The 10958-nt window shown below is 60.4% G+C and overlaps 1 protein-coding gene across 5 annotated transcripts in view; it reads right to left on the minus strand.

Annotated features, from left to right (window-relative positions):
* The window catches only part of GALNT9 (polypeptide N-acetylgalactosaminyltransferase 9), a 28231-nt gene extending 27756 nt beyond the window's left edge, over positions 1 to 475 (minus strand). For all 5 annotated transcript variants that reach the window (XR_005884592.1, XR_005884591.1, XM_040987166.1 and 2 more), the window contains exon 1: positions 226 to 475. Coding sequence is in view for 3 of the 5 variants with exons in the window: in XM_040987166.1 (XP_040843100.1) it covers positions 226 to 466 (241 nt within the window). In the remaining 2 variants the exon portion in view is untranslated. The remainder of the gene's footprint in view (positions 1 to 225) is intronic.
* Between the last annotated feature and the right edge of the window lie 10483 nt (positions 476 to 10958).

Consider the following 10958-nt stretch of genomic DNA (forward strand, 5'->3'; position numbering starts at 1 on the left):
ACTTCCTCAGAAGTTTTCTTAAGTTCTCTGGGGATTAAGTTGGAATCTCTGAGGGCTGCAGCTCAGGTAGCAGCCCCTCTCCAGTATTCCTTGAGTGAAGGAAATCAGAGAGCCGCGGGGGGCGGGGGGAAGCAAGGGCCCAGTGCCCGCCCAGTGCCCGCGGGGGGGGGGCGCAAAGGCATCCTTCAGCCCTGCCCCTCCCCGCACATCCGGCTGTACTCTCACCATTGAGCTGATTGTAGACCACCTCCTCCAGGTGGCCCAGGCGCCGCAGGATGGCCTCGCGGTCGGTGCCCGCGCCGGCCCCGGCAAGCCGGCTGCGCGCCCTGCGGTCGGAGCCGCGCACGAGCTGTGCCCGCCGCCCAGCGCGGTCCTGCAGCCGGCAGTAGGCAGAGAACAGCACGATGCCCACGAAGACCAGAATGTTCACGGCCAGCAAAGTTTGGATCCGCCTAGCCACCGCCATGGGCGCAGGGCATCCCCAGGGGCCCGGCCCGCCGCCTGGGGACCGCGCGCCACCAGCGCGCGCAGGGCGCTGTCCCTTCAGCACCGCCGCGCGCGCCCCGCGTCCCCGTGCGCAAGGGCTGCCCCGGGCTGCGGGAGCCGGCGGGCATCGCCGGCGGAGGGCGCGGCCGGGAGCGGGGCGCCGGGTGCACCGGGCTGCACCCGCTCCTGCCCGCCCCGCGACCGCCGCGCCGGTGCGCAGTGACGCGGCCTCCACCCGGCTGCGCGCCGTCCCCGCGCCCGGTCCGCCCCGCCCCCGTCCGGCGGGCCCCGCCCGGTTCTGCCTGGTCCTTCTCCATCTCCCTCACCGCTGGAGCCCTGCTGGTTCCGCTTCCTGTCCTCCGGCCTGGTCCGTCTCACCTCTGACCCGAAGGGCGCGGCAGGGCAGGGTCCGGGCCAAGGGCATCGGCAAGGGGCCGTAGAGCAGAGTTCACTTTCCCGCAGCTACCGCGACCCCTGCAGTACTTGTGAGCCCCAACTTCTCCCAGGGGTGGAGAGTGCTGCAAGGTTAGAGCTGGTTCCGCCAGGGGCCATGGGATGCACCTGGGCAAGGGAGGAGGTGCTGGAACCGGAAGTCCTCCTCGCTGGGGCAGGGATGAGATTGGAGTGCCCCCCCCATGTCCCTCCTTCCCACTGTATCACCCCACCACCTGCCCTCAGCCGACCCCCAGGACACAGTGACCCACGCTGGGAGGAAGGGCACAGAGCCTGGCCCTGCTCTTTTCCCAAGTCCCTGGGAGGGACACAATCTGGAACTCACAGAGGCACAGACACCTGGACTTGGGGGGGAGGGTCAGCAGAACCAGGTGCCCCAAGGACAGACCCTGGGTGCCAGGGGCAGTATTGGAGAGCGGTGCCAGTAGGCACCACGGGAGAAGAGGGTGGTGGGCGCAGGCAGGCCCCCTGGGTGCACAGTGAGTATGTGGGTGTACCTGCGTCCTCATGAGTGTGGGCACGCTATGCATACGTATTACCTGTATTTCTGTCCATGCTGTGAGAATGAGGGGTGTGTCTGTGGCCAGCTGTGGGCACGCCTGTGGTGCTGTGCTGTCTGTGTATGTAAGTGTGTGTGTATGTGAGAATTGTTTGTGGAAGGATGTGTGAGAATTTGTGTGTGAGATGTCATGTTCTCACCCATGTGATAATGAGTGTGAGAGAATGTATGCCTGAGTGTGAAACATACGTGATCGCACTGTGTGTGGGTGGGAGCATTTGTGTGGGAATATGAGCATGAGTCAAGGTCAGCAGCTTGACATAGCAAGCTAATCTTCTGCCTGAGGTGCCAGCATCCTGCCCCGACCAGCAGAGCCAGTAATGTGGACAGGGAGAGGGTCTGGGGATGAAGCACCGACAGGAGACCAGTGATGGTGGAAGTCTCTGCGAAGTCTCTCCTTCTATACTCTTCCCCCCACATCCTCATTTAGCAGGATATTGGATACAGATGAGTCCAATTAGTCTAGGTGTTTTTATCCACAAGCCAGGTTCCTATTCCTGGCCAGGCCAACAAGCACTGATCAACTCCTCAGCCCACAACAGCATCCCACTTGTGCATTGGTTGGAATCCCAGCTACTCCACTTCCCATCCAGCTCTCTGCTTGTGACCTGGAAAAGCAGTAGAGGACAGCCTAAAGCCTTAGGACTGTCGGAGACCCAGAAGAAGCTCCTGGCTCCTGGCTTCGGATCAGCGCAGCTCTGGCTGTTGCCGCCATTTGGGGAGTGAGCCAGCAGATAGAAGATTCTGTCTCTCTTTTCTGTAAAAATCTACCTTTCAAAAGAAAGAAATACATCTTCAAAAAAGCACATGTGCATGAGAGTATACGGAACCATGTGAGAGCTGTGAGAACACACGTGTGAGAACTTGTGTGCAGGGGACGTCTGTTGTGTAGGAGGTGACACGTGGATGGGGCCACCCCCACCCTCCACCCCTGTGCACGGCCTCCAGCGAGGCCAGCTGGGATGCCTCCGCGGGTATGACTTTGAGCTGCCTTGCCCCAGCGTTGCTCTGTCAGTCACAGCTGGTCCTACTGCCCTACAGGCTATGGAGAACAACTGCAAACGCACAGAGACCATGCCGGCTCCACAGCTCCAGGTGGGCTTGAGGCTTCGTGCCGGGCCTCTGCCAGCCCTTGCTGCCACATGTAAGCTAATTGTTCACTTAAACCCAGTAACTCTGATGCAGGCTGTAATGGCAGTTATGACACTTCAGAGCCATGTATAATTTTCTTGACGACTTTATCAAGGGCCCACATGAAATGGGGCAGCTCCCTGTTGCCCCAGCTCTGAGCTCTTCCATGGGGCCATCCACGCCAGAGTTAACTGTGTTGGTTGGCTGTGGGGCTCCTGTGCCCTCCTCCCACTGGCAGAGGTTAGGGGAACTGCCACACCATGTCATGTATCAGTCATCTGGAGAGACCGCATAGCGCCTGAGAGGCTGCCAGCTTACTCATCACCCAAGGACCAGTAACCAGCACCATTATGGCTACGTGGGCACCTCCTGCCTGTACTGACCCCCTGGGGCTGTCCTGGGCACCTCCCACCTGCGGTGAGCCCCCCGGGGCTGTCCTGGTCACCTCCCACCTGCATGGTCTGGGCACCTCCTGCCTGTACTGACTCCCTGGGGCTGTCCTGGGCACCTCCCACCTGCATGGTCTGGGCACCTCCTGCCTGTAATGACCCCCTGGGGCTGTCCTGGTCACCTCCCACCTGCATGGTCTGAGCACCCCCTCGTGTCCTGACCCCTCGGAGCTGTCCTGGTCACCTCCCACCTGAGATGACCAGCCCCCGTGGCCAGCCTGGGTACCTCCTGCCTACAGTCACCCCTCCAGGGCTGACCTGGGCACCTCCTGCCTGCAAGGACATGGCTGAGCATCAAGGATGCTGTGTCTCCTCAAGGAAGCACCGACTGGTCACAGAGCTCCCTTGGTATGTACCTCTGGGTGTGCACACACACACACTCATATACACACAAGTACATGCATCCACCCACAGCCGTGAGTACACTCCTCACGTGCACACATACATCCTGCATACCCCCCAGGTACAAGGTACACAGTACTGGGATGAGCGCGCATGCACACGACCCATGACTCTGCTTCATTCCAGCTCTTTCCTCTGGGATGGTGGCTGCAGTCTAATGAGGTGACCCTCGTGCTCATGTCTGAGTTGCAGGAAGTGGCAAGGCTCCTTCCAAGACCGAGCACAGGACTCGGAGCAGCGCTGAGCCAGGACTCTGACAGCAGCAAAGCTCATCCTGGTCTCCGGGTTCCCAGATTCAGAAGAAGAGAGGGGCCAATGGAGAGTCATCCACTGAGGGACCATGGGGGGACCATGGAGGTTTGGGGGGCCACAGCAGGGGCCATGGAGGGACCACCAGGGGGCCGGGGAGGGGCCACGGGAGGGGCCAGAGGGGCTGCGTAGCAGCCATGCCGCAGCCATGAACTGGGGTGAATGGGGCCCCACATCATCATCCTACCCCCAGAGCTTGGGCTGCCTGGAAACAGACGCCCAAAGACCTCCTGTCCTCAGCCCCTCCAACTGAAGTATCCAAAGACTTGGTCACTGAATCAAAGCCCTCTCTCTCCTGTGCCACCCCATCCTGGCAGCTCGGGCCACCAACAGCCATTTCTGGGGCCCAGCAGGGCCGGCAGGGAAGGGAGAGAGGCTGAGGACCAGGGAAGGCCAGGGAGGCCAGAGGTCAAGGGCACGGGATGTCCTCTACCCAGGGCTGTCCTCAGAGGAGCTGAGGAGCCTGCCAGCAACACCTGCCCAACCCCCACCAGCCCCAGACTCTGCTTCTCAGCAGATGGGAGAAGATAGGAGATTGGGGGGGGAGGCAGTCAGTCTTCATGAAGGACGGGGCTTTAGGTAATCCCTGGGCACAAGAAGCAAAGGAGAACCAACAGCTGCCCTGGGTTTGGGGTAGACGTGGTCTCCATCTTGCAAATGAGGAAGACACAGCTGCAGCCAGAGACCCGGAGGGTTGGAGTGAGATAGCTCCAGGACCAAGAAGGCAAGAGACAAAAACAGAAATACACAGAAAAAAAGACAGATGGGGTTAGAGAGCTGGTCACGCAGAGGCACGGGCCGGCAGGGAGCTGGACACAGACTCTCCAGGAAGGCCTCCCCACTAGGAGGGGTTCCTTGGGCTCCCTCGGTCCTGCAGGTTGCATCACCACCTTTCCACACCACCCCCAGACCTGGTGTCCGCGTGGGAGGACAACCTGCCTGAGACGCGGCTGCCCTCTTGTGGGCACATGTGGTCTTGCAGGCCGGCTGCTCCCGGATCCCGCCTGTTTACCCTCCAGTCCTGGGATGTGATGGCCCAGGTAACTCAGCGTGGTTTCAGAGATCACAAGGCCTTGTCTGCCCACAGTTCCACCCGAGTGTCTCATGGCTCTGTTCCCCAGCTCACTCTCCCTCCTAATCTTGGACCTAGAGATGTGGGAACAAGGGCCAGGGCCCAGGGTCTCCAATATGGGTCTGGGTGGGCACAGGCACAGCACATACCCCCATGACTGCAGCCGTGACACATCCTCAGGAAGCCACTCCTGTTCTGTCCTTTGGGCACAGGTCAGGGGGTCCGGCCCACGCTGGCCGGGGTGTGGCCGGACCCTGGCCCTGTGGCACAGGCAGGTGACACAAGGACAGAGGTATCATGGCCTATCCCTTCTGCAGGAACTGGACGCAGGCTGACTCACTGGATGGACCAATCAGCAGAGGCTCCAAGGGATAGCAGTGGGTGGGGGCCTGGGGGGGGTCCCCCAGCTGACTGAGGTTCAGTGCCTGTGTGGATCACAGCCGGGTCCAGTCTGGGCTAGGTATGACTGCCAAGGGCAAGCACCCTGAACCTGCGGTGTGTCCCTCTGCCCTTCCAACCCTGACACTCTAAAAATGGTTCCGGGCCCAGCAGCAATCAGGGGCCACATGTGCCATGCTCAGCCAGACATCAAGTTACAGCTTTGCAGGAAGCTGGGGAGAGGCAGAGCCAGGGCCCGCAGGAGCCCAGCCACACACACAGGGCCCGCAGGGGCCCAGCCCATTGCCCATGTCTAGGCAGAGCTGATTCTTGCTGATTGTATCCTGACCTTCCCCACCCAGCGCCCAGGGACTCAGGGCTATCCGCTGCCAGCGGGTTCTTCAGGCCTGCGTTCCCCTGTGTGATGGTGGCAGCACAGAATCCTGAATCCAGGCAGTGGGGACAGATTCCAGGGGACCCCACCACCAGTGACAGCCACATAAATGGGGACTGAGCCCACCTTTCCTCTGCTGCCTGTTCCTGTGGGTTCCACTACATCTGTGTCTATCAGCAGCCCCAGGATCTGCAGGCAACAGCTTGGGCCAGGGGTGGCTAGGCACTGGGACCTCCGGGGTAGGAGTGGCATGGTGGCAGGAGCCACAAAGGACTTGGGCTCCTGGCACTCAGTACGTGTCCCCACTTGCAGCTCTACTGCTCACTTGGTGGCCCGGCTTAGGTGCTCCAGTTTGCACAACTGTGAAGTGGGGGTCCAGTGCCCCTTCCCAGAGTTGACCTGCAGGGAGCTCTACTGGGTAAAGGCCTCTGGAACCACAGTAGACAGAGCAGGTCCTGGGGCCCATGTGGGTGGGGCTTAGGGACCACACACTTGTGGTGCGTGGACTTGAACAGTGTGCAGAAGTGGGGACAACTTTATCTGACCTTCTTCAAGTCCACAACTGCATTCCCTGAGGGATGCTGGAATCTCGAGGCCATAATCAGAGTTTACTTCTGGCACTGCCCTCATGCCCAGTGCCCCTGTGGTTTTGGTCTCTGGGTGGCATCTGGGGCTGGGGAGGGGCAGCCTGCTCTGCCGTCTGATGCAGGAAAGCCAAACGGCGGGGCACAGGGTGGGGTCTCTCATGTCCAGCCATCACCCAGAGTCCCTTCCTGCGGGGGCAGTAAGGAACCTACAGCCTTCTGTGAACGTCCATTCATGGTGTTTCAGGGAGAGCGAGCTCTTTACCCCTGAAATGTCTGCAAGACAGAGCCAGGAGCTCTAGCTGGGCCTCCCATGGGGGTGGCAGGGCTAGTGCCTGCTGCCCAGGAGGATGCACCAGTACAGAGGTGGATGGCCAAGCTCAGAGCTGCCAGGACCAGCAGCAGACACTGGAGAACTGGGCCCTGCCGCAGCTTTGCCTGGCCAGCAGTGCCCCCCTCCCAATGAACTTTGGTTTATTTTATCTGATGGCCAGAGTTATTGAGAGCAAGATGGAAAGACAAGAAAGGTCCTCCATAAGCTGATTCACTCCCCAAGCGGCCTCAGCAGTCAGACTTGGGCCCCTAAGCCAGGAGCCAGGAGCTTCTCTTGGGTCTTTCCCAGGGCATCCGTGGGGAGTTGGATTGGAGGGGAACAGCTGGAACTAGAACTGGCACCCATACAGGATTTTGGTGCCCCAGATGGACTGCTAGCAGTCCTAAGAACATTTCTCATTTCTCACACAGAAATGCCTGCCTAAACCCGGAGGGTCAGGGGGAAACCCAGCAGGACCTCCACTCCTGGGCATTCCAGAGCCAAGAGCCAGAGACCTCCAAGGGACCACATCTCCCCAAACCATCTGTGAGGCTTGCCAGCCTAATTCCCACCAACACCAACCCCGAGGCTGGCCACCACCACTGTCCACTAGGCCAACACTGCAGCTCTCCTGCCAGAATTGCCCTCCCAGACCAAGGCCAAACCCTTGCCCTCAGGCCCCCCACAGCTGTGATGGCACTGGGGACATAAACGCAGGGCCTGATGTGACCTGTGATGCCAGGCCCTTGTCCAGACATGGAGACAGGAAGAGTAGGGGTGGGGGAACAGGGGAGCAGCCTGGGGCTCTGGGGGGGTCATAGGGAAATGTGGGATGGGACCCAAGGGAAGGCCAGAGGCCTGGGGCTCTCCTGTGGGCCTGTTGGACTTGAGCACAAATGGAGGAAAAATTGTCAAGTTTCCAAGCAGTGACCACAGATTGTTCAACACAGTTCCTTCCAATGTGGGCCTTTACAGCCTGGGATCCCTGAGAAGCAGGAAATGGGGCTAGAGGCACGAAGTCCGGAGGGGAGGGGACAGGCAGGAAGCCGCTGCCCAAGGCAGGGGAGCCAGTGAATAGAGAAAAGCATGGGCTCTGGGATCCTCCATTCGGGCTGGGGAGACCAGAAATGACCAGAGTAGCTAATCTCCAGCCCAGCAGCCACTCAGCACTGGGCCTAGGGGCCAGCTGAACATTGAGTGAGGTTCAGACCAGGCTGTGGGCAGGACCACCTTTGCTGTCACTGAAATGGTCACGGATGGGGTTCAGCTGAGGGAAGAGAGCCAGGGACCTAGGAATTGGCCAGTGACCAGTACAGCCGTGCGGCCCTGGTCCTCACCAAGACTACCCTCTGGACATCAGTCACAGCCACACACTCCTGGGACACTGCACAGACCGGGGGCCACGGGGGCCACGCTGTCCCCTCGCTGTGTGCCCTGCACAGCAACATGCTCCCGGGACACCCCAGCCTTATCTGTAGGAAGGTGCTGCTCAGGGCACTTGTCTTCTCTGGTACCCATGGACTCCACCGGATCCCAGCCCTGGGGATGGAGGCAGCTGCACAGACCCACACCAGGTCTGTGGTGATGACTGCACATGTGTGATAACTAAAGTGACTGTAAGAACTTACAGTTTAAACAAATGAGAGCACATTGTGTGTCCAGCACTGTCAGAAAGAAAGAACAAACAAGTTGATGGCCGTGCAACGCTGAGCTCGGCGTCTGCTGCGTGTGTGTCCACAGACATGTAGGACCCACCTGCCATGCACTTCATGCCACTCCCTCATGGCAGCCAGTGAGCTACCTGGGCCTGGATGGACCTTGAGCAAATGTGGTGCCCACATAAGATGGCAAACTGCTGAGCCCTGCAGGAGGAAGCCCTGCTGTTTGCTGTTCATGGGTGGTGCTGGCGTGGGCTGCTAGGGCACAGCACCAACAGAGCTGGGAGTCCAGGGCAGGAGCAGCGGGCGCCAGAGGAATGTGGACAGAGAACTCCTTGTTGGGCCCCAAGTGCTCTCAGGGTTAGGGAGCTATGAGTGGATGGACAGCAGTCAGCATTGCTGTGCAGACATGCATCTCGCTGTCACACGGTACACCTTAATGAAACCTATTTTCAACTTGAAACTGCTAGGGAAGCTACAGCTTGGTGCACTGCTTGAGGACGGGGCGCAGCCACACCTGATACCACAGCCAGGGCCATCCACCTCATGCGGGAAAGTTGCCATGCAGCCTCAGGCGCCCGAGCATCTCAGCAGCAGCAGGGGCAGGACGAGCTCCTGCATGGGGCAGCCCACAGGAGACCCCCAAGGCTACCTCAGGACAGGTGTGCCTCTGTGGTGAGGGTGGGCTCAGGTGGGGACAGTTGAGGGGACAGCAAAGGCAGAGGAGCTGGTGAGGGGTCAGAGGGCAGAACCTGAAGCTCAGGAACCCCTCAGCAGAGTGACCCTCAGGTCAGGAGCCAGAGGACGGGACCCCCTGGAGTGGGTCTCTGACTGTTCCAGGGACAGGCCACCCATAGCTGGGTCCCCAATGCTTCATTTGTTCTCTGCGACAGGGACCGTGCACCCACTGTACCCCACCCTTCATGTGACCCAGAGAGAAAGGTTTGTGTGCGTGTGAAGTGGTGGCAGAGTGGCCACATCGCAGTGCCAGCTCCAGCTCTGGTGCCTGAAGCCGTGGAGCTGAGAGCAGCCCAGTGAGGAAGGGGCCTGGGTCCAGTGGGAAGGAGCTGGCAGATGTGGTCTGACAGGAGGGGCTGTATCCCCTGGGGCCAACTTTCGCCAGATCACACTTCAAGTAACTTTCCTGAGAAGGTGGTAGCCTTGTGCCTTGCTCTGGTTACACACCCGAGGTGGTTAGCAGGGGTTCCCCCTGGGCTCTAGGGTCGGGGGGGGGCTTGGGCAGACACCTGCAGAGCCCATAAGAGTAATAAAATTAAAAAAAAAAAAAACAATGCTTGGTGTCATGACTGATCCTGGAATTGTGGGTGAGGTGGCTCCACCACCCAGGGCTTAGCACACAAAACTCAACAAAGGTAACCCGGTGGTGGCCGGGCGAGGGTCTTGAGAGGTGCTGCTTAGGGGCCTCAAGGCAGATCTGCCCAGGCAAGCCTGTGCTTCTCATTTAACTTCCCACAGGTCAGTGAAGACCCAGGGGCCTGACAGGCTGACCTGGGAGAAGCCCACCACAGGCAGGCATGCAGGCAGGTGCTGCGGGTCCCAGGGCGGAGTCTCCCCTCCGAGGTGGGAGGGTGAGGGAAGACTGGCCTGGGGGAGTGTGGGGAGGCAGGAGTGGACCGGCCGGCCACATTCCTGCTGCTTGCAAGCCAGCTGTTGTGTGGGCTGTGGTTGCTGTGGTCCTGCTGATGCTCCTGCAGGCCAGGAGGCAGCAGCCCTGCGGCTGCTGGAGAAGCCCAGGCCCGGGTCAGGGGCATGCCATGGAGGCGGGGGAGGTGGAGCTGTTTGCCTTGGGTGATGTGAGGCTGGAGCTGCCCTGTCCAGTGGGACAGCCAAGGTCACATGGGGCTGCTTAATTTAGGTTGAGATTCAGAGGAAGAGACGCCCAGGAACACCTCCTACCTCCCACAAACAGAAGAGCCACTGGGGTGGGTGGCCACAGCTCTGGCCCCTGCCCCAGCCCAGGCTCACTGCCAGGGCATTCCCTTGAGTGCACAGGCAGCTGTTCTGGGAGGCCAAAGGACGTTCCTTGTGGTCTGCCGCACCTGGAGCCCCGGGCGGGGTGGCCTTGGAGTAGCTGTGGATTCCAGGGTTGGCCTATATCAGGGGCCAGCCTGGAGTACTGTCCTTGTGGCCCTGGCCTATGCCCTGACTCCCTGGCCAGTTCAGGAAGGGGTGAGGAAGCAGGAGGGCAAGGGCCCCGGCTCCTGAGGAGGCGCTTGCACACCAAAAGGCGGGAGGAAGGAATGTTTTAATAACAAAACCAGGAATGGGGGGGGCTAGGTGGTCCCTGTCCCCACCTAGGGGAGGGGAGGTCAGAGAGCTGCCTCACTGGAGGGCCCTGGCTAGACAGGAACCTCCCCAGCCCCTGCCCACCCTGGAGCCCTGGGAGCTACAGGCTCAGGGTGCAGACAGAGGTACTAGTCCCCTACGAGGGGCAGGCTGCCATTCTAGGTTTTGCCTCCCACCTGCCCTGCCCCAGGTTTCAGTGGGACAGGGGCCTCTGCCTAAGCTTCTGCTGCCCTGCCTCCCATCCCTACCTGCTTCGTGTTCAGGGCCTGCACATGGGCTGCCCTTGTTGCTTTGCTGGGGAAGCGCTGGGTGGGGCAGCCTCTCCAGGGCTCTGCTGGGCTGCCTGCCTTCCTCAACTAGGGGTCCTTCTCTCTTGGGCCAAACATCAGCCCCACAACCAGCCACCCTGCCTGTGCAGGTGGTGGCATGGGAGTACAAGGAGGGGGCATTCCTGGGGCCTAGA

This window comes from Ochotona curzoniae, unplaced genomic scaffold (genome assembly GCF_017591425.1).
Source record: "Ochotona curzoniae isolate NIBS_2020 unplaced genomic scaffold, NIBS_Ocur_1.0 contig_46, whole genome shotgun sequence".
In the NCBI taxonomy this organism is placed as follows: Eukaryota; Metazoa; Chordata; class Mammalia; order Lagomorpha; family Ochotonidae; genus Ochotona; species Ochotona curzoniae.